Raw genomic sequence first — 23,958 nt, 5'->3', positions numbered from 1 at the left:
ATTCTTAAGTCAGCTTGCTAAGCTGGTTTCAAGTTTGACTAGAAACTACACCATGGGAAGGTGTGGTGCGCCGTCCCTGTGGCGGAGTTGCATCCATAATACACGCAGATTCATACGCGGGATGTTTTCTTAAAGACGGTCTGGGGAATTGGGTCACCGGCGATGGAACTTAATCCCAATATATGGGGACACATAAGCATCTTAAGCCGGCCAAGTGCAGGCCGTCGGTTTAAATCTTTGTTATCCCTCTGTGGGCTAACATGGTACCAGCAGCTTGATATCATATTGTTGTGTTGTTCAACTATTTACAGTCAAGTGGATGATCCCTGTTTTCACGGGACTTACCGGAGGATGATCGGTGTAATGCGGAATTAAATCGGTCCACTAGGCGTTCATTGCGTACCTTTCAAAACGGGTTTTATTTTAGTTAACATTTAGAGGAACATCACTGAAATTAATTTCCACCCGACACATCGGTCTACACTGTAGATGAAAGAAGGAAAGTGCCGCCTTCTGTCGGGAGACTTGTGCGTTCCCCATGTCAGTGACAAGCATTTAAGTTCAGCAGTGTTGAACGAGTTCACGCACACCGCGCCCCCCTCTCCACCCTGCGGGGGTCCCGTCGGGGAGAGGGGGGGGCGGCGCCCGGCTCGGGAGGGGGGGCGGCGCCCGGCTGGGGAGGGGGGGCCCGGGCAGAACAAGCATCTGGGAGTTGTAGTTTTCCGAGACCTCATTCCTTATAAGCCTCGACAAATTTGTGCCTTGATGGGAATCCAAACCAGGGAATGTGATTTAGAATGCATTTCTGCTGGATTATTGGACAATTGTAACGATATCCCACCCCTCAAAATGTTTTGACATGAAACATTGTCTCAATACTTTGTTATGCATGTATTTTTTTCGTAATGCATATTGAGCATAACTATCGTATTATCTAGCAGGTTCCTCGACCTGGTCAAAATCATCATACAATGGAGTCTAGAAGTGTTTTAAATATATAGATATACTGCATATATTTAACCCTGCAGGCTCCAAGGTGTCCAGCCCTGCGCCCGCTCGGTTCCCCGTGGCGCGTCCTCGGGTTAACATTCAGTAGTTCCATGGTACAGAGTCCACCACAACTCACAACTCAAACGTGTAGCGAGGGAGCACTGTATCGCCACGATTCTTCAAAAACGGGAAATACAGGTTTAAGATTAAGTTGATTATAATATAATAAATAAACGATCACAATCGCGTATAAGTCATCTGTTGCACGGGGTATGGATGGATGGATGGATGGGGGAAGGTCTTTTTTTTGTCTGAAAGGCAGCGATAGCAAAATACTTCCACGGTTCCCCACTGTGTGTAGGCGTTATCACATCGACTGGAGAGATATAGCGATATAGATCTGTAAACTTGAAACGCAATTTAGATTCAGTTAACTCAGGATTCTTCACATCACACTGTTAATTCATGAGTACTAGAAATTGTTTATATTTCCGCGGATGCCTCATCTCAGTAACCTGGGGTCGGCCAGAGACCTCCACCCATATACAGCCGTAGCCATTGTAGAATAACCCCTTTTCTTGCGTTTAAAAGCTACGGTGTACGATAAAACCAAACCCATATATATTAAAATACACAACTCTGAAATATCATCTTTGACAAATCACAACCGCTGACTGGCGTAAAATTGAACCAATGGTCTTCTGTTCGTCCCCTCCTGAAATGCAGCATTTGATTGGTACTCATGCAATTAAGTGGGACTCATACAATGGCTACATCTGTACAATTTCAGCTGCAAAAGAAACATGTTATAAAGGACATCTACTGGGCACGATGGAAGAATGTCGTTGTCGAACATGGTCGATGCGGTTGTACAGTGGGTCCACGTTTATACTGTCGACGGCAAACATGTTACACAGTGAGAGACTTGATGCTACCAGGGAGAGTTCCCACACACTCGCACGCGGGCCGGGTGAAGGTGGTGGTTGGTGGAGTTGTTTTTGTTCTTGGAGTCCTAATGGAAAGCCCTCCCTTCCGAACAGAGATGAAGGATGGCAGGACCTCCCTTCTCCTCAAGGTAAATGAGGTGGCCCCCGGTCATCACGTCTTGTTTTTTTTCCACGCGTCTGGTCAGCAGAGATGAGCTCCACAACACCTCCCACACACACACTAATATTTATACACACGCACGCACGCACACACACGCGCACACACACACGCACACCTCCTTCCTATTCCGAGGGACTCTGAGGGGTCCCCATCGGCAGAGTCCTTGCTCTTTGTCCCCCAGCGGCAGCCTGCATGTGAGGCACAGGGAGGCTGGTATGGCCTCAGCACGAAGCGGGCAGACACTTCCTCCACCTCCAGCCAGTGGCTGCTTCCCCCTCCTGCCCAGCCCTCTCTCTGCTGCTGCTGCTGCTTCCCCCAGCTCTGAGCGGCCCTCTGCCCCACACCAGGCCCTCTCTGCTGCTGCTTCCTCTGAGCGGCCCTCTCTTCTGCCTGACACACCGGAGGGAGGGAGGATGAAGGGGAGCTTCGGCGGAGAGGAGAGCGAACGGAGAGAGAGAGAGGGCCACCCTCTGAACCACACCCAAACCCCCCCTACCAGCCCCACACCGAAGGGGTCTGGTTCCCTTCAGCCTTCCTCGCGTGTCTCTGGACGGGGCTCTTGTCCTCGAGGGTGGAGGGGGTCGGGGGGGTCGGGGGGGTGGTGGGGCTGCGGGGGGAGGTGGAGGTCTACTTGTACAGGCTCATGGTGGGGCTCTGGTACATGCACATGTAGGCGTCGCAGAGCAGCCGGCGCGCCTGGCCCTGGATGCTCTTGGGGTCCAGCGCGTGAAGCTCCTCGGGGCTCATCTTCAGGTAGGCCCCCACCTCGGGGCACGCCGACACCTGGGGGATGTTGAAGCCGTTCTGACCGCCTGGACACACACAGACACAGACAGACAGACAGACAGACACAGTGACACACACACAGACAGACAGACACACGCACACAAACACAAAGAGACACGCATCAGAATTAGTTGCATTCCAGTAAGCATTATTTCACAGTATATATATTGACATTTGAACATTTCTGATTTCATATTGTTGTATCGGCACAGAGCAGGATGGGGATGGTTTGCTGCACAACAACAATTAATACATTTGATCAATTCACATTTTCAATCAATAAAAATGTTCGACCTTATTCTTCCTAAAATACTGTACTGGTAAAAATAAAAGAAAGATTTAATGTAATTCATTTTAATAACTTTTTTACACATTAACCATAATACAGAGCAGTGTCAAATAATCTTCCATCTTCCAACAATATAATGTGGCCTGAATGTCCAATGTGGCTCGAGCTGCTTTTCCCTTTGCACGTCCTCAAGGTCCCCACCACCAACACCGCCACAGCCACACTCCCCTGCTCCAGGTCATGACGCCTCAAAGGGCAGCCCCCAATACACCTTCACAACCCACCACCCCACCCTCCTCCAACGCCGGCCCTACGTCGCGCCCCCACGTACCGTCGCGGTCGGCCATGCTGTCGAAGAAGAGCCAGGCCGAGTCGGCGGCGCCGTACTTGACGAAGGCCACGTAGTGGCTGGTCTCGATGCACAGCACGGCGAACAGCTCCATCCGCTGGCGGGGGAAGCTGCCCTGACGCCCCAGGCCCTCCTGCAGCTCCTTGGGGAGGGACAGCTTACCGTGGCGGTGGCTCTTCCTCTTGGGGTGCAGGTGGACCTAGGACACACACACACACACACACACACACACACACACACACACAAAGTGACAGTGACAAACACACACAATCATGCAGACCAACATGCACACACAACCACACACACAAGACCACGGAGAGAGACAGACACACAATAAGACAGACAGACAAATAGACACACAAACACAACCACGGACAGAGACACACAATCATACAGACCGACATACACACACAACCACACACATAACCATGGACAGGATTAAATCGTGTGAGGGAAGCAAAATGGAATGCAGCCCCGTTTGTGTGTAATTTGATTATTAATGGAATGAAATAGGTAGCAAAATGTTACTGTTCCATAATAAATAAAGGAAAATCATACATCTTAGCACACAGCGGTTTTTTTTTCATGTTGGGAATAAGGACGTTGAAGCCAAAATAGAAATGTGGAAACATTTAAAAGAGCGAAGGGATTATTAAGGGTTAATGACAGATACATCCGTCGAAATCGTCCTACAAAAACATCCTGTGGTAAAGTGATGAGTAAATAGACTGACAATAAATAGATATAAACACAGAGGCCAGACTGTCTGTTTAGTCTGGTCCGTGGAGTAAAACTAAGTTGTTAACATCTGCAAACAAACAGAGCATGTTCTGTTTCAACTCGGTAAGAAGAGAATGGTGAAACGTATCGCTGTTTAAAGGTTTGTGTATTCACCTCGTAAACATCAAGAGGCACAGAAACAACAACAGCACAAGATAATCGTACACAGGACTCCGTTCGCGGACCATTGTGTGAAACTAAATCGTTCTCTGTCGAACAAACAGCCCGTGACGTGAGACGAGTTATTCCCTGGAGTTTGGCACCACCAAGTGGCCGAGTGCGGTACATGAGCCACCTCTAATTATCATTGACACTGCGGCGCCCTCTGTCTCCCATACCTGAGTATTGCACTTGTCACAGAACTGTTTGATCTTCCCGGCGGTGATGTCTCCGTCTTCGTAACACTCGCGGCATTCGTGGAGGGCCAGACCTCCGCAGATACGGCACTCCCTTGGGGCTGGAGGACATAAAACACACCGGATTAGACAAGTCTGACTGGGAAACAGACAGTGTTAGACCAGTCTGGCTGTGAAACACAAAGTGTTAGGTTCAGTATGGCTGTGAAACACACACTGGTAGACCAGTCTGTCTGTGAAACACACAGTGCTAGGGACAGTCTGAATGTGGAACACACAGTGTTAGTGCAGTCTTGCTGTCACTCTAGAGGACGGCCCTTTGAAAACACTGCTGGCCCCTGTCGTCGGGGGGCTGGGGGGAGAGAGCTACCTCATCAGCTGCACTGCAACTCAATGGAGGCTTGTTGGTCAGGTAATCACCCCCCCCACACCACAAACACACACACACGCAGACAGGGTAGAACACACACATGTATCTTCTCTCTCTCCATCTGAACTTTCCTCATCATCAGTATGAAGCACCAGTAGTGACAGCCTGAGACAGACACTGAGTGATCTTACTGTCTTCCAGTAGGTCTGTGATGTCCAGCTCCAGCGAAGGGAAGATCTTGTTGAACATTTTGAATTCCTTTCCAAAGCGGGGCATCTGGATGATAAGGCAGGAAGGGGCCTGAGAGGGGAACGAGAGAAGAGGCCTCGTTAAGAGGTCTCAGTACATAGAGAACAGGCATCCCAATGAACACTTCTCACTGCATCCAGGGGAAATTAAACTCATTTTGAGGTTCAATAGGGTTAAGGGATATTTTCTGATAGAAAGTTATATCACGGTCGTAAAATAAAATGATATGATAAAAAAATTAAAACTAAAAATGTAAATACCAATGAATAAAAAATAATATATGTATCGTTTTAAGCACTCATTTCGTTGTTGAAGACACATATTTCTCGTCCTGCGACTGATGTGGTCGTGGTCAGATGTGGTCATCTGATGCCGGAGCAACAGTGGGATGTGTGGCTGAGCACGAGGCAGCAGGCGAGAGAGTAAAGGCCAAACAATAGCAGCTAGTGTTACCGCTGAGAGTTCCCACTGGGAACGGATACAATCCCATTGCAGACATTCAGAGTAGAGGAAGAATTTATCACAATGTGGAAAAACAGATCAGATGTGCGCTAAAGAGTAAAATTATGTCTGGAACTATATTTGGATACATGCAAATCATTAGCCTCATAGCAAAATTGCCTACATCATATTCTAAGGTTAATCTTGTTATAAGTGTCAAATATGAGGCAAAAGGATTACTTATGCAGGTAGTGATTATGGTATGTAAGAAGCATGCTGATTGGCTTAGGATATAGCCAATGGGGCTCAGTGAATCGGCAGGTTCGGATAGATATTACAATTTGGCCAAAATATGAATTTTGTTATGAGGCTAACGATACAGAGACATATGGAGAAGCCACGTGATAGACGAGTCTATGGCTGTTCTGAAGCTGGCGGCGTGGCTCAATCTCCTGGTGAAACTGCTAGTCAGAATCACCCCGATATAATGAAATAAGGCTAATCCATGGACAATGCTGATTTAATAACTCCTTTTTGCTTGCAGGCCTAGCCTACTAGTACAACGTCTTGAATAGCAAGCTTATACAGGTCAGTATTAATAGCTACTCTATCACTCAAACAAGCCTAGCTGCCTTATGCTGGATTCATGAATAGGTTTAAGAATGAAACAAGACCGGGATCAGATGAATGCTTCCCCCCTGTGGCAGGAGAGAGCATTGCAGCTCAAGCCATACTGGAAACAGACAAGATTTGCTATCACTTAATTATACCAGTTGTTTTTTTGATGGTAGAACCATTAACCTCAACGTTTTTAAGAAATTTATATCGGCCAACCCTGGTGATTAAAAACAACTGCAAAACGTTTTTCACAATACACAGTATACTAACAACATCTCCATAACTACACTAGATGTGAAAAAAGGGAAGTGGAACTTCTCCAAGATGAAATTGTGTAACAGTTCAGGTTTCATCCAGCCAAGAATAAGATTAAGGTTAAATCAGGGTTATTATTTTGTAACTGATCTTGCATCATCCAGTCAAGGGGAAGCCAAGACGAGCCTCACCTCGGCGAACTTGAGGTCGCTGTTGATGAAGGACCACTCCAGGAGCTGCTGGCTGGTGGGGACCCCCACCTTGTCCCTCTTGTCCATGAAGATCTGGTAGAAGTAGCAGTCCTGGACCTTCTGGCCGGCCGACCTGCAGGGCACACGTCTCCCTTTAGAGGGGTTCACCGGGAACCTCTCATGGACGTTCAGGAACCTCTCTGGAAAGGCTCTCCACTTCAATGCCCGACCCACAACAGTTTGACTAGAAACGCATGGAGGCTCTGCTTCTTTTTACGACTCATGTGAATCAAATGGGGGCGTTTCATCAAATCATGAGCACTAAAGTATTTTATTTGGGATGGAAAGTTTGACCAACAGCTGGTGGCCAGTTTTTTACTTATTTATTTTATGAATTGTATTGGCTGTGTTGACTACTGTTTGCAAACTAAATTACCACTCGGGGAAAATAAAGACTATCCTATCCGTTATGAAAAAGCCTGCCACGGCCACCTGGGTATGAGTTTGCGATGGCCCAATATCCTGTTTTGTTCCCAATATATAAACACATCTGCCAAATTTGGTGCTTTCATCACAAAATGACCAACTGCTTTCTAATGTTGAGCTTTGCAGCCCCAGTACTGGGAGTGCGACGGTCAGGAGAAGGTCGGGGCCTCGGTGTCAGACACAGCTCTACCCCAACGAGACAGAGCGTCTGCCCACTGACCTCAGCTTGAGGAGGGGGTCCACCCTCAGAATGTGGTGGAAGAGGATGTTGAGGAACTCTTCCGGGTCTGAAACACATATAGGTTAAAAAATCTTTAATATGATCGACAACCACTCAACATTCAAGTCAGTTGGCCTTCGATGGATGAATGTAAAATATATATAGATGGAAAGCTGACTGATATTGGGTACTTGTAATCATTGTTTGTATCTGTCACCTTTCTCTTCCGACGTGAACCCAGACGCTGCCTCCATCTTCTCCAGGATCCTCCTCAGCTTCATCACCTTAGTGGCACACACGTACCCATGACTGAAACACACACACACAAACACTGTAAGCAACACACGTAGCCGTGTCTGAAACACACACACACACACACACACACACACACACACACACACACACACACACACTGTAAATTACATCTTCAGCCCTACACATAAGACATATTTTTCGGACAAGACACAAGTATATAAGTAAGGAAATCGACACGTCTGCAAGAAAAAGTTACTGTCTCACCTCTGCTGCAGTGAAAATAAGATTAAACCTTCAATCTTAAAGCTATTCTCCAGACCATTTCTTACTCAAGACATGAGGTGAGAATTATTTGCCATAATTGACATAGATGTCTGTTGGGCCAAATACACGTCATGTGGGTTATATTAACTCATGCTACAGTAAAACACACCATATGTTATTCCCCATGACAGCAAGGAAGGCTGTTAGCCTGTAATCCACTGTGCGCCACTGGTTCACACAGGGGGAAACATGTGTGGGCCTGAATTACAATAAATCATTATTGGAGGGTCATGCAAGGTCATATATACCCTTCTATCATATATATGTTTATATCATAGAGTAGTAGTTAAAAGGTTCTATAGGTGAGATTAAAGAATCATTATTTGAGAGTCATTTGTTAGAAATGCCACAGCCATCCATCAAAGTTTAGTGAGTGAAATGCCCTGACAGATTATCCACTTCAGGCGTTCTGCATCTGCATGAGACTATTTTGACTTTGGACCGCCACTGCGCCCTGATTGGTACAAGGCATCTCTGCCCTGATTGTTTCGGAGCCTCTCTGCCCTGATTGGTTCAGGCCATCTCTGCCCTGATTGGTTCAGGTCATCTCTGACCTGAGTGGTTCTGGGAAACTATCGTACCTGTCAATCAAATGTGTATGAACGAGAAGACTTCTAACAGCTGAGAAACATAAAGACGGAGGCAGCAGAGTGGGAGGGGATGATTTGTTGGCGGTTTGGTTCCAAAGTCTCGCTCTCCTGCTCTTCTTCTGCTCACTCTCTAGCCACTCGGCTCTCCCCGACTGCAGCCTCAAGAGCCTGCTACCTACTGCAGCTTTAAGAGCCTGCTACCTACTGCAGCTTTAAGAGCCTGCTACCTACTGCAGCATTAAGAGCCTGCTACCTAATACAGCTTTAAGAGCCTGCTACCTAATACAGCTTTAAGAGCCTGCTACCTAATACAGCTTTAAGAGCCTGCTAACTACTGCAGCTTTAAGAGCCTGCTGCCTAATGCAGCTTTAAGAGCCTGCTACCTACTGCAGCTTTAAGAGCCTGCTACCTACTGCAGCTTTAAGAGCCTGCTACCTACTGCAGCTTTAAGAGCCTGCTACCTACTGCAGCTCGCTCTAAGAGCCTTCTACCTAATACAGCTTTAAGAGCCTGCTAACGAATGCAGGTTTAAGAGCCTGCTACCTAATGCAGCTTTAAGAGCCTGCTACCTAATGCAGCTTTAAGAGCCTGCTAACTACTGCAGCTTTAAGAGCCTGCTGCCTAATGCAGATTTAAATTAGGGCTGTACGGTATGGACTAAAATGTGTGTCACGGTATTATTTGAGGCAAAGACGGCAACTGTATCAAATCACGGTATGTTGATTTTATCTTCTAATTTCGATATAAATGCTTCTGAATGGGTAAAATACTGGTTGGGCAGAAAAACTGCATAAAAAAATGCAAAATCTTTTCTCAAGTTACTTCCATTTCTGAAAAACACTAATGTTTGATAGTATGGATTTCTTTCTCCACTTGCTCGCGGACCTTGCCGTATAGTTTTGGCATCGCAATTTGGCTGAAGTGTGTGCGGGCAGGTAACGCGTACCTGGGATAGAGCGTTTTGACCATCTCTTTAAAGCCCTTTCTATCGACATTTTGAAAGGGAACCATGTCCTTACACAGGAAAACAGTGACGGCGTTTGTTGTCTCGTTCCACATCTGGCATTTTATCATAAGGACTGGCTTTGGAAAATACCATGTCTGATATGCAGAGACAGCTTCATGCTACCAGCGTCTGTCTCGTACGGTGTGGAATGAGAGCTCGGGAAGAGACTATTGCGCAAGCACGCAATAGCATGCTGAGAAGGCAGTATCGCTGTCAAATCTGTCCCTGGGAAAAGTAACGTTGCGCCAAATTGAAACAGGAACTATGTTTTGTTACCATATTTTCAGTAGTTGCGCGTAACTTTACTTTTTACATGAAAAATACGTTTGGTTACTGTATTTACGCGTTACACACAACAATGTCTATGGGTCACATCGGTCTCATGGTAACGTCAAAATCCATACCGTAGCACAAATTCACACCGGTGTACTTTCTATACATACCTGGCCATGTTGTGTCAAATGACCTGTCTGATGACAAGGATATCATAGGCAGCGACGGACCCCGTATGCACAAGCGAACATGCTGTGTCGTAAGTTTAGTAGGTGCTCTGTACTTGTCAAAATCTCACTCTTTAGAGCGTATTGTACACCACTGTATACTGCCCACCTGTGGTGTCGTTATAAACAAGGCAGCATTAGAAAACTTACAGTGGCTTATAATGAAAGCATGAGGCTGCTGCTGAGAGCTCCAAGAAGCTCCAGTGCCAGCCATATGTTTGTCAGTGTTGGGGTAACTACCTCCTCTACCGAGTTATGTAAACTGATGTATAGATTTATGTGTAGGGCATCAGTCAGAAAACGACTTAATTGCAGTCTTGGCTAACCCTGAACGCAGTTCTGTCAGATTTACTTCCAGACTGTGAAACCATTGGCGAAGAGGTCTGTATGCTAGACACTGAATATTGTGGAAGGCTTTGTATTTTTTTTTATGTTTGTGTTTGTTGATGTTGTTTGTACTGATATGGATCCCCCTGGGTCTGAAATAAAGAATTATATATATACCGTTTATACCGTACACCCCTTCTTTAAAGGCCTGCTACCTACTGCAGCTTAAGGGCCGGTGTTGGGGTGTGGAGACTCACATGCGCAGCGGGTTGACGATCTCGGTGCGCAGCAGCTCCTGGGTCTCGCGGTAGTACTCCACGTCCGCCTTGGAGCGCGGCCGCAGCAGCACCGTATCCAGCACCGAGCTGAAGGAGAACAGACTGGGGGGGGGGGGGGGGGGGGGGGAGACAAGGTATGTCAACACCGCCATCTTCACTGGAACATCAACAACACCGGCTAAGGAACCTTGAGCTACACAAAGAGAACACACCAGACGATTTTTGTTTGCTTCAACAGAGCATGCATTTCCAAACTTCACTTTAATATTTCCATTTCAACTCATTTAAACTTCTCAGGAGGCACGAGGAGAAATAAAAACATCAGAAATGGGAAGGGTGCTGTGTTGGGTGGGTGATGATCATTTTCAAACTACATTGAAGACACATAGCTATAGCCCAGAGGAGCTTTCAATTACTAAAATGAAATGTGAACATCAGAAGCACTTTTTGCTATTTTTGTTTGTTGCTTTCACAAGAGACCTCAATACGATATACCTTAAGCATTTCCCACAACACCTCCTTATCAAAGTCCAAATGGACACTGATTGGACAAAGAAAACTTCGGAAAACCCCCACATCGGGAACATCGCTGTGCATTCCTGTGCATCTGTTTACAATAAACAATGGAACCCTGGTCCACTTCCTGTTTCCTCTGCTGGATCTTAGACACAGATGGCCATGAGAGAGGGGAGAGAGGTTGGATAGTCAGAAGAGGGTAAAATCCTGGTAGGAGGAGAAGAGAGAGAGGGGAGAGAGTGGAGAGAGAGGGGGGAGAGGGGGAGAGAGAGAAGAGAGAGGGGAGAAAGCAGAGAGAGGGGTGAGAGAAGAATGAGAGAGGAGAGAGAGGGGAAGGAGGGGAGAGAAAGGGGGAGACAGACCACAAGAGGGTGGAGTCCAGATAGCAGGAGAAGAGGATAGAGAGGGGAGAGAGGAGAGAGAGGGGGGAGAGAAAGGAGAGAGAGAGAGGAGAGAGGGGGCACCCACCAGAAGAGGGTGGAGTCCAGATAGCAGAAGAGAGAGGGCAGAGCAAAGAGAGAGAGAGAGGACCGACCAGAAGAGGGTGGAGTCCAGGTAGCAGGAGTTGTAGTGACCCTGGATGCCCTTCTTCTTGCCCACCATGACGTCCAGGCCGTCGTGCTCGGTGCGTGGGGGCGTGTTCTCATGGACCACCTCGCTCAGGTACCCTCCGAACGCTACAGCAGGAGACGAATGGGGTCAGCGCTCAAGAACTACAGGTTGATCGGGGGGCTAAGAACGTTGGATCATTTGGGTTATTTATTTTTTTCATGCTAATTTACTTTATTTACAGTGTTTTTATGTTGTTGTGCTCTACCCTTTAGAGCTGTTGTTTTTTTGTGAGCTACTTACTTCAAAGCGGGTTAGAACAGGAAGTTAAAGGAAGTGCAAGACACATCAAGTTTTTGCTTTTGTTATTTGGCAAAACATTTGAATAAAGATTTGCATAAATGTCAAAAAGTAAGTATGGAATTTGTTGTGTTTTCTCTCTCTAAAATATTTAGTTCTGCAAAAGTACAACCATTAAATAGTGACTTTACTGAAAATAAATGTTAAACATGTTAGAAAGAGACTGTTTTAAATTGAAAAAAAGGCGACAAATTATAAAAAACGAATTTACTAATTACCTATACAAAAATGTAATGTCTTTCAGGCTACGTCAAGAATACATGAATGAGTACAATAGTGAGAAAGTAGGATCTGAAACACACTTGTTTTTTGATTCTATTTCAGTGTACAAATGTGTTCACAGGCGCTCACACCTTCAAAGGTGCTCACACCGTCAGTCAGCAGCCAAAGTTACATTTCTGTTAAGTATTTTCTAATCTAAAACTCTTGTGAAGCATCCCAGTTTGAAAAGAAACACCATGAGACTGTCTGAGGGGACCACTCACCGATGGAGTTGCAGCGCTCAATAGGGTTGGAGGAGTGGTGCAGCGAGGGGAAGCGGGAGTCGGGCCGGCAGCACTTGAGCTTGACGAACAGGGCCTTCTTGGGGGGGCAGGTGAAGTATCGCGTGCCCTTGAAGGTCCCGTCGGTACACCCCACGCACTCTTCCTCCTGGGATGGGGGGGGCGACAGGTTAACTCAAACATCGACCTGATCCTGCAAAATCCCATCCCTATAACAAAACATTATTTCATGCGTGTGAGTGAATAAATAGCATTGCCTCCATTAAGTGCAGAACAGAGGGCCGCCGACTCACCAGCTCCAGGCCAGCCAGGGGCTCCAGCAGCCCGGGGGGCAGCCCCACCCAGCGGATCACCCCGCACAGAGGGGGGTTCTCCTTCACCTCCACCAGCGAGCCCACCTCCAGGCCCGGCTGGCCGCGCGGCGGCGTGGAAGGCCGCGGCGAGGAGGGCGGGGCCCCGATGGACTGCGGCGGCAGGTCGGGCTGCTCGCCCATCACCGACCCCACCGACAGGGAGTTTGGCCCCTGGCTTATGCTGCCATTGGGCCCCGGCTTGCGGTTCAGGCTGAAGGGCAGCGAGTGGAACTTGTTATCGCTGGACAGCGAGCCGGGCGGCGGCACCCTGGAGGGCGGCGAGGCCTGGCTGAAGTCCGGGGGCGTGTCCGTGAGAGACTTAGCAGGGTCCTCTCCGACTGATGGGACGGGGGGGGGGAGGGAGAGACAACCGGGAGGAGAGTCAGACGCTCATCGTCTCAGGATCGGCTGAGGTGTATTCCCAAGACGTTTATCTAAGGTGTATGTTACAGAAAAATGAAGAGGCTTCATGGATGAGCTTCAAACATCGACACGAGACACAGCGGAGCTTCACGACACCAAGATAAGGAAACAAAAAAAAAAAAGAGCACCAAATGAAAAGGGATGGCAGTGATGACGATGCGATGAGGAAACAATAAGAACCGTTAATGGGGAACCAAAGAAACAACACCAAGTGGGAACGATGGAGCCTGTTCCTCCCCTGTAACACCCACTTACACCCACATACACCCACACACAAACGCTACAGATGAATCCTCAGGGAGGTATAGAAACACATACATTTGATCACTTGTTCAATTTTAGATGCTTGGTTTGTTACAGGGTATATGGACCGCTTTCTTTGCATGTGCCTTTAAACAGCTCATGTAAAGAAATGTAATGCAGGTTTATGATGCACCATATTTAGCTTGGAGTTCTCATCCGTCTCATGGTTGAGAGCGCGGTCTACATTGCAGTGTTTTCCTGCATTTTTGACCTTTACAGAAGAGAACAGCACGTCCATTTTCGCCTCTAACAAATCAGAACTCGGTCCGTTGTGATTTCAATGGTGATACAGGCAACGGACAATACAAGGATAACGTTCTGCCCACACCACTTGAGACGTCAACACGAGACAAAGGCTTTTACTAATGACATTTACAAAAAGGTTTCGTGCTCCACATTTCTAGACTTTCATTGACGTACAGCATTTCACAAATGTACAGTCTTTGGACACATACCGCTTTGCCTGAGATGTGAAGATAAAGACAGTCGTGTAAAAAGTAGTCAGACATTCTTAAAAGCCTTTGGGTGGAGATGGGGACAGCGCCACTGGAGAAGCTCCATGCGGGTGGATGCTTACTGTGCATGGACATGAATGACTGGACCCTGATGGGAGGGTCCTGATAGCAAGCTACTGAGAACCTCACGTTGCCCAACTCATGTGTTTTCTGGTCTTTTACTGTGTAAAGTCCATTTCTCCAATACGCGTCCCAAAACTCCCAGATTTGCTGTTGTTATGTTGGGAATAGGGCTTGTACATCAGATGCATATTTATTTTGAGAGTACTCAAGTAAGTTGCGGTAATGTAAAATCCTAAATAAACGTAAATATACCGTATCCTAGGCTAATCAAAGGTTTGTTAAGCTAACGTCTTGCATGAGAATCATGTCACCCATTATGACAAATAATTTCAACATTACCAATGTCATTGCAGGATGATTACAAAACAATGACCAAAACACTAATAATACCATTAACATTCTTATGCTATGTTACGCCACGATGTACAAGCCCTTCTCCCTCTGTGATTCAGGTGAAGAGAACGCCGAACCAACCCCATGTTTATAATGTTAGCCAGATGGTGAAATCCTTTGAATGAGCAGGAGCTTGCTACCAAGACAGTGACATCACGTGGACAAGTGAACATCTCAGGTCCGGTTTTACCTTCATCAATGTACCATGTGCTTTTGGATTTGGGCTGGCAAGGGGGGTCAACAGAGCTGCCATTTAAAGTATAGTAAAACTCAGACTTGCTTCTACTGCCACACTGGTGACCTAAGCCTGCAAACAACACACGCAAATGTAGAGGAAGATAAATAAATACAGAAGTTATAAATAAAATGTGTATGCTGGTGTCACATCGGTGCAGATAACAAAATGACAGGTAAAAAAAAAGTTTAAAGGATGGAGGAGGATTAGAAGATGAAGAAAGCATCAGGGATTAACAAATGTGGATAGTTGCAATGCACTTATATTTATAACACAACCTCCCTTTCATCGATATCAATAACATAAATCAAACAGGAAATGGATTGAAGATCACAAAAAAAACAAGAAAAGGAAAAATGTACAAGTTAAAGAAAGATTTTACTGACATTACATTACAAAAGTAAAAAAATAAGTGCTTGGTTTGTTACAGACCGTTTGAAATTAAACTTCATGCAACACGTAAAAAACAAGATAACTAATTAACTATACAAAATTATAATATAGCTTTCGGGATAAGCCATATTACATACATAATTGATCAATATCAAGAAATGAGGATCCTGAACCAGACTTGTATTTTTATTCAAGTGTGCTCACACCAGTCAAGTGCTCACTTGACTGGTGTGCTCACAGCAGTCAGTCTGCAGCCAAAATCGTATTTCTTTATATTTCTGTAATATTTGTGACATTTCCGGTAAATCAGCCGTGCAGTACCTTTGCTCTTTGGTCTGCTTTGGCCAGAGGAGGACTTGTCACTGATGCTGCCTTTGGGGGCAAAACTGTGCTTTTGCAGCCTTTGGTCCTGCATGGAATATTCTGCACAGCCGAGAAACACAGCCCCATTAGGGCCTGTCCACACTGAATCAGGCGCTGCTGCGATAATACCAGTTCGACCATTCATTTGAACGGGGGGTCGTTCATTTAAGATGCGACGGTGGGGGGCGCGTGCCATTTAAAGAAACACAGCCGGCTTACGGCGAAACTTTGAAACAGATCAACTTCTGGAGACGTTAGCATTCCACCGTTTACCGAGCAACTGTGACGATGGCCGCCATGTGGCCTTTCCAGAGCGGTACAACCCAGCCGTGAAGGACTGCTTTAAGTTCACAGCATGACGTCACACCAATGAGCCATGGCGTGACCCCCATACATCGTCGCAGCAGTTTGCAGTGATGCCATGGCAGTGATAGCCGCAACGCCGGATTCAGTGAATGTGCCCCATTAGAGTCAGGACACAACCAGCGACCAATATGGTCTTACCCTGCCTGTATGACCTTACAGTACCGTCCATTTTATTAACTGAACTGATATATTTACAATTAATATATCAATGTTAATTTTTATATTTAGATATATGCAGTGTGCGAAATACGGGGGGGGGGGGGGGTCCAGGGGGTCTCGACTCCCCCGATTTACCCATGAGAGCTAGCCTGGCTATTGCCAGACCAAGCTCAATCGTAGATGCACGTTGGGGAAGCTGCACTGTCATTTTCCTCAGCTCAAGAGGCGAGATCATCGGGCCTAGTTCAACTGACTGTACACAATTGGCTGCTTGCCGCCGCATCCCTGTCGTGAATGTGATAAACCAGCTAATAGCGCGCCAGGGGGGGGGGGGGGGGGCAGCTTGGTGTTTGGCTCCCACAAAAAAATATCGGAAGCAGAAAGAAATGTATTGCTCTACTCCAGACCCTTCTGCAGGGAGAATTCAAATCGTAGAATGGGCAGGGCTACCCAGTCTACATGAGATCCCCTGGAAGCCTCAAAAGCCAAATTTGATGGGGGTCTCAAACTTTGTCAAAAAATTACAAGATAATGGTCACTTAAATGTTTTTAACCTCACCATGTCCAGTATTCAGACCTCAAAACATGTATTCGCAAATATGTTATTTTTTGCTGAGCCCTGTGTGTGTATGCAAATAAGCCATGTTCGCCAAACGTAATGTTGACAAGTCATACTAAAAACGGCTAGCAAGCGAAAGCTAAACCAGATTGTATCAGTCACACACTTTGGGTCTATTCCAACTTAAAGTAAGAGACTATCTTTTTTAATCTTTGCAGTGACTAAATTGTGATTATAGAACCGATTGTTGTGCATACGATGAGTGTGTGCGACTGTGCGCCTGCATGTCCTTTCCGGCTTCGGCATACTGCTCGGTTTTGAAGGCCTTGTGATTGGTTGTGGTCTTAATGAAGCAGCCTAGCCTTGGAGATGTATAAGTTGGAGTGATTGTTTACGTGCTTGCGAGAGCGAGAGAGCACCTGCCGTGGTGATGTTTGGCTTGTTGTGTTAAATGTTGTCAGCATCCGCCATGGTTGGACGAATGTGCTTTGTGTATGTGTTCTATGATGTATCTATCTGATTGTTTTTGCGGTAGATGGATGGTTAAATAATGTCACACGATCGGTCATACTGCAGGCACTCATTTGCAAGTGCACTGATTGCGTGCCAGTCTTCGATAGTCTATACCTGGCATTTTTTCAGTTGCTGATTGCTCTTCTAAGTGCGCCATTTTGGTGCCAATTATTGTTGTGTTTGCATTGTAATGCACAACTTTGCCTCTCCTTGTTGTAAAACAACGTGCATCCAAGTTTTGCTTTGCAAATAGGCTACTATAGCATATCGGATTATAAAAAAAAAAGTGTATGTTTTGTCATGTAGGCTATAGACTGATTGCTTGCATCCATGAAATATTGTAATGTGATAAGACTACTGCATATTGAGAAAATTTAGATCGGTATTGAGCAACAATCTGGGGTTGGGGGACCCCCCCCGAATATTGAAGGGTATTTCGCACACTGGATATATGCATTGTTGTTTCTAGTCTTAATATAAGGGGCGCAAGTTTGCAGTTTTCCGCACTGTTCTCTCTTAATTAAGACACACGTACAGTCAGCTGAACACACAAGTTATATCTGTAATGATGACACTGAAGTTGGTGCAAATTGGCAAGGGTTACAAAAAATGTCAATCAAAAAATAAAATACACTCATTAAACAATAATGGAGCACTATAGTATCCACTCGGTCCCCGACCTCTTCAATAAACAAGGACAAGGGGACTTAAGGGAAGTCCAAAAAACGGCCCAAAACAAAAAGCTTTCTTTGGGTTTGATTTCCTCCTTGTGCGCCGTAAGAGAGGAGAGGCCGAGGCAAACATAAACAAATCAATACGCCAATGCAAGCAGAACAAAGAGCCTCAGAGCCGCTCTCTTGACTTAAAAAAAAAAAAAACACACATGCCAGCGAGGGGCCATCATGGCCACAAAGGGGCCACTGTTCCCTCGCTGGCTGCGCAAACGCAAAACCCCCCGCGCCGCCGCTTGCTCCGGCCCCGGCCCTGGCGCCGCCGCCGCCGTAAAGGCTCCTACCGGTGCCAAAGGCTCATGATTAGACATGTTCCATGTCAAATCACGAGCCATCGATGCCGATAGGCTGCTGATAGAAAACGCTGGTTGGCTCACCTGGCATCACGTCACAGATGGGCACCAGGAGGGTGTGCTCCAGGCTGGCGAAGTTACACAGCAGCTTCCCCTTAAACACGCCGTCCCAGTCCCCGATGGGATTGTCCTGAAACAGCATGCGACACCTTTAAGACCCGCGGCGGCCGGTCAGCATCTCGCAGGAACACCATGCCATTTGGGTTAGATCCCAACCCGGAATAACGAACAAGAAATCGACGACAAAACGACTGAATCCAACTAGAAAACGCAGTGTAAACATAAATAACCGCAGCTGGAGCGAGCTCCGCTCTAAAACACATCCCACTGAGGTTCTCTTGTCAACGCTGCTGTGCTGTGCTGTGAGCCCTCTCTACGGTCAGGGCGGTCTAACGGAGTACGGTTGGTGGTGCCACTATCAGGCAGAGGCAGCAGGGAGAGGCTGGGAGCAGAGAGGGAGGCAGAGCAGTGGGCTACTCCTCGCCTCGCTGCTGGCCTTCTGCCACACTGTTGGGTCATAGCTAGCGCTGAGACTACACCTCACACTGCGCGTGACTCTCCTTTCTCTGGATGGCTGCGATGTAATGAGAAGGCTGCTGCTGCTGCTGCTGCTGCTGCTGTTGTTATTGTTGTTGCTATTGCTACGGCTCACTATCATCAGTCTCCGTCAAATGCCTCGGCGTGCGTTTGCCTCCTCCGATGGCTACGTTCCCGAGCCCTATTGGAACGGTTGACTGCAGACATTAGCATCTCACAAACACAAACAGAAGCAGAAGAAGAGCCTAGAAGAGCGGGTTACCGCTCTTCAGAAAACTGGGATCTGTAAACAGGACAGGGGTTTCCCTGACCAACATATTTAAGGATTTTTACATTAACATATTCTACGTATATTCCGGCTTTGGTAATAAAAAAAAAAATCGATAGCTTCCCAAAGGTCAGGAAATTCGTTTTGCACAGCTGTGGGAGCCATTAAGTTGCATATTTAATTGATGGCTTCATCACTTCAGCATAACCAGCTGCATTAGCCACAACTCTTCCATCGCTTACTGCAGCTCCGCTCTCTTACCATGTCGACGCCCACATAGTAGCCCAGGCTTTCGTTGTCAGGCAACAGGTCGCAGAAGATGATGGTGCCCCTCTCGGGCCCCTCTCTGGTCTGCACCAGGACCCTGGAGTTGATGTCCAGGGGCGGGTAGTCTTGCTCCTCCTCCACCAGGGCGACGTGGTCCACCTCCAGCTCGCCGTGCTCCTCCTCCTCGTCCTCCCACAGCTCCAGCTTGTCCAGGGCCACGAACACGCCGCACTCATCCTCACAGCGGAACAGCTGACGGCCCTGGTAGGAGCCCTCCGTGAAGCCCTGGCCACGCCCTTCCTCCTGGGGCAGGATGAACGAGGACAGGGAGGAGGGGAGGGGGAGAGGGAGAGTCGGACGCAGGATGCCAGGAGAGGGAGATGGGGTGGGCGGGAGAGAGGGGGAGTGAGGAAGAGAGGGAGAGAGAGAGGGAAGGGGACGCAGCCAGCCAGGAGATGTAAATATTATCGTTGTAGAAGAGCAAGAGGTCTAAGTTAGGATGCTTGGTCAGCGCTCTGCAGGAGAATCATCAGATTACAGGGGGCTTCTGATTGATTGCTGCAGTGGGCCTGTAAAAAAGTATATACCTTCTGCCAATGAGTTGCAGAATCTTATATGCAAGTAATATATGCAACATGATCCAATAGTCTCATTCAGAGATGAACACAAAGATGCATTTGGAAGGATAGGACAACTTAATAAAAAGCTTGCTTGCTGATGAGGGAATAACATAACTCGATATTTAATGTATTGTTAAGCGCTACACTGAGGGGCTACTGAGACTGGATGCACCAAACACTGAAGGAATGTACACCGAGTGACGGTCAGAATGTCTGTCCCCGGTCGGTCAGTATTGGCAGCCCACGGTGGGGACTGTGGATAAATGCAGCGTTGTGTTGTGAATGAGAAGCCCTTTGTGTGTGACTATGTTCCCCACGTTGTCACAGAAGATGCTGCATGGCAGAGGACAACCGCAAGACGGGTAGGTGGGCTGGCATTTGATTTTACGACGTAATTACCCAAAGGCGGGCTGTTCTACTTATCGTGTCAGGGGGGACACCAGTGCCTGGTTGAAGTCGTTATTTTGTATCTCTAGTTCTAGTCAAAATCATAAAAATAAATAAAAAAGGATATACATAAAATGATTTAATACATTAAATCATTTTATTCTAATTCTAATATTATTTTAGAAAGGACGTTTGTAAAATGTCTGTCTGATTTGAAAACCTAAAAGGTTTTGGTGGGTGTGGAGTCCCTTCCGTTGGAACCCAAACACTGAATAGGCCGCCCTCGGACCGACCACCCCCAGACGTCGCCCCGTTCTCACCAGCAGCTCCACTCCGAACCAGACCCCCGAGATGGCGCGGTCGGGCAGCAGCGAGCCCTTGAAGCGCACCACCCCGGGCAGCGGCTCGTCGCCGGAGCGCAGCAGAACGTGCACCTTCGAGCCGCAGTCGATGATGCGGGCGCGCTCCAGCCGCGGGTTGTTGCACAGCAGGGCGTAGCGCTCTTCGCAGTTGGTGATGGGGAACAGCATCTCTGCCAGCTTCTCGTCCAGCTCCAGGACGTCCCGCTCGTCCAGGCTGAGCACCACGTTGGTCTGGTCCAAGATGCGCAGGCTCCTCTTGCCCTTGCTGGGGGGTAGCGTGCGGCCCAGGTTGTTGCGCTCCTGGCAGGCCTGCCCCAGGCTGCCACGGGGGATGCGCAGGGTCTTCTGCGGAGGCTTCTCCACCACGCACTCCGTCACCACCATGTAGAAGCGCCAGTCCTCCCTGAAGCCCGCGCTGGGCTTCTCCTGGCTCCACAGGGCAGAGCTCATGGCTGCATGCTCCACGTCGGGTCTAACGCCGTGGGCGAGCCTGGCCGGGGGTCTGCAGGGAGGGGAAACCCTTTAAAATCGGTCGTAAACTTTACTGCCGTTTTTTGGCTTTTGTTTTGTTTGTAAAGGCTTCAGGCCAAAGCACACAATACCCTACATCAACACTAGGATTGTTGTTGGACTAATATTTAAATCACTTTTGATTAAAAAAAAAATGGTCTGCTAAATAACATAATGCAACGGTAGGCAACTTGATTAAGTAGGTGCACAGTGAGCAGCAGCAGATGTATTGCCGTGCCTACTCTACTGCCCAGACTAGCGTTAATACACTGAGACTTTCAGTCCCAAGCTGTTGTCTTCCTTCTACCCGGAGCTCAATCGATACCCACATCCTATCAGCCATTTGCCGATTACCTACCTGTTACATATCTATGTTTTTATCCCCTTTTGCCAGAACAGCACTGAACATTAACTGCCACGTTAAACATTAAAAACATTGTATGGTCATTGTCAACGTTAATTCCAAAACAAGAAAAGTATCTTTGTTGTAACCATGACCTCCAGCATAAGGTCATTAAGGAACTGCTCTGCAACACTAACAAATGAAATAATTTATTTAGCACTAGGCCGATATCCAATGACAGGATGAGGGACAAAAGAATGAAGGTCTCGATGCTTGCTTCCACTTCCAGAATGTACTATCACTGCATAAAAAAGGACCACTACATAGGCGTATATTTGGCATGTACATCAGGGGGGCATCTCCCTCAGATATGATGAGTATGCTTGTTTTCATGAACACTATTTTGACTTGTATGCTGTGTTTGTATTCTGTTATCTCTTTCTCAAATTACCTCGGGATACGACAGCAATAGCAAAGGCAACTATCTTCCCCGGGATCAATAAAGAATTGTGAGTGATACCTCGGATACAGGTTGCTGTGGTGACGGTGGTGATGGGACCACCCCTATGATGACATAGGTTATATGGGTACAATCTAAACCTGGCATGAGCGGCATCACACAGCTTGCTTGGTTTCGGTATGAAAATAAGGGCAGGGACCAGATATTGAGGTAAACAATTACCTTGTTCGACCAGCCATACCAAGAACGATAGTGGTGTAAATAAACACACACACACACACACACACACACACAGATAGATATACAGCATCAAAGCTGGGTCAATGGCTGCCCCAAAGTGAGGGAAGACGGTCCACCATTTACATTATAATGAGCTGCGTTGCCTTCAGCGCCTCATCTCAACAACGAACATGCAAAAGGTGTCAACGTCCCCACTGACAGCCATCACAACAATGTCATCTGCTGCAGGATGCCAGCTGTGGCCTTCCAGGGCATAAGGGCAGCTAGCTAAACATTAACACGTTATGACACTCACGTCAGAGCCGCATCTCACTCACCTTACGCGGGGTTCAGTTCAGACACACGTCAGGAGCCGCCGCAGTGTGCATGGTGCGTGGATCATCCCCGCCGGTGTCACGCCGAACAACCCGTCTCACGTTAGATGGTGCTGGTGGTTAGCTGACAGGCTAGCTAGCAGCTACACTTGTACAAAGTAGCAATAGTAGGCTAGCGAAAGGCTAGCGAGCGGCTAAATACACACACACAAACTGTAGCGGGTTAGCTCCAGTAGGCTAGCTCCGGAACGGTATCTCCAGTAGGCTAGCTTCAGCCGCCTAGCTTCAGACGCCTAGCTCCAGCAGGCTAGCACCAGACTGGCGGATCCGCCGTATGCGGGCAGGCTCGCCTCCCGATAGAGACACATATGACCCCACATCAGGCAGAACGTGCACCAAACGACATGTGGATCGATCCACGGTGGACGGGGTACAGAGGACGACCTGACAGGATCTCAGAGGGACGTTGTGGGGCTCGTCACTCACGCCTCTGTGCTGTGCCCGGGCTGGCCGTCGGAGCGCGTCTGTGACTACGCACCACCACGGGGGTTTCCCAGTCTGCGCTGAGATGGCGAGCTGGTTGAGTGCGTTAAACGTCAACGCCGGGGCTTTTTAGGCATTGATCACATGTTTTGCATGTGCCATACTGGTGTGATATGGGAACTCCACCACCAGTTCCACTGTATTTGTAGGCGCATTATGTGTGTGAGGGAAAAGTGAAGGGTACTTTTCAGTGTGTGTGTTCGAGTCACTTGTCGGCGGAACAATGTGTTGATTGGTAGTATTGATCATACTGGGGTCATGGATGCTATCTAATGTGTCAACAAACAACTCTGTCATGGAGGTTCAAGAAGTTGAATCTTATTGTAGAAACTCCTGGTAATACTCTATGGCCTGTGTGATACTACGTAACGGAGATGGGTATATGATGGAAAAACACAGGGTTTCATCACTAGAAGCCCCGCACCGTCTTCTCGCGCTGTCTGAAATGTAAAGCGCACACTAGGAGGACCAGTGATGCGGTTGCCAGGAGCAACGCGGTGGTCCAGCTGGGATCTCTGCTCTGCTGCCTCTCCTCCGGGGTTATTGTAAAAGCAGCAAGGGAGAAACACTAAACTAAGTTGTATTTATTGATTATTGTATCAGATGTCTCAACGTCCTAGTTTGTGCTGTTATCTCGGTCTATGTGCAACCGTCAGCGCTTACGTTTTACCCTGGCCTGTTGGTGAAAAT

The 23,958-nt window shown here is 47.5% G+C and overlaps 1 protein-coding gene across 4 annotated transcripts; it reads right to left on the bottom strand.

Annotated features, from left to right (window-relative positions):
- Positions 1 to 395: 395 nt before the first annotated feature.
- Positions 396 to 23,285, bottom strand: cyld (cylindromatosis (turban tumor syndrome)). 4 transcript variants are annotated; one of them, XM_030377153.1, is made up of 17 exons: positions 22,729 to 23,285; positions 20,817 to 21,360; positions 19,484 to 19,792; positions 18,442 to 18,547; positions 15,695 to 15,796; positions 14,936 to 15,052; positions 12,989 to 13,386; positions 12,678 to 12,843; positions 11,819 to 11,960; positions 10,747 to 10,869; positions 7,705 to 7,796; positions 7,488 to 7,554; positions 6,782 to 6,914; positions 5,219 to 5,327; positions 4,640 to 4,758; positions 3,504 to 3,720; positions 2,725 to 2,909 (listed from the first exon to the last, which is right to left on the bottom strand). In XM_030377153.1, exons 2-17 carry the CDS (start codon positions 21,306 to 21,308, stop codon positions 2,725 to 2,727), a joined length of 2,877 nt encoding a protein of 958 aa, XP_030233013.1. In that variant the 5' UTR covers positions 21,309 to 21,360; positions 22,729 to 23,285. The 4 variants fall into 4 exon arrangements, with proteins under 4 accessions (XP_030233014.1, XP_030233013.1, XP_030233015.1 ...); XM_030377154.1 differs by lacking the exon at positions 22,729 to 23,285 and having other exon boundaries at positions 396 to 2,909; positions 20,817 to 21,308; XM_030377155.1 differs by lacking the exon at positions 14,936 to 15,052 and having other exon boundaries at positions 22,729 to 23,284.
- Between the last annotated feature and the right edge of the window lie 673 nt (positions 23,286 to 23,958).

This window comes from Gadus morhua, chromosome 14, assembly GCF_902167405.1.
Source record: "Gadus morhua chromosome 14, gadMor3.0, whole genome shotgun sequence".
NCBI classification, from domain to species: domain Eukaryota; kingdom Metazoa; phylum Chordata; class Actinopteri; order Gadiformes; family Gadidae; genus Gadus; species Gadus morhua.
The sequence above is the reverse complement of the archived record's forward strand: the minus strand, read 5'-3'. Positions and strand labels throughout refer to the sequence as shown.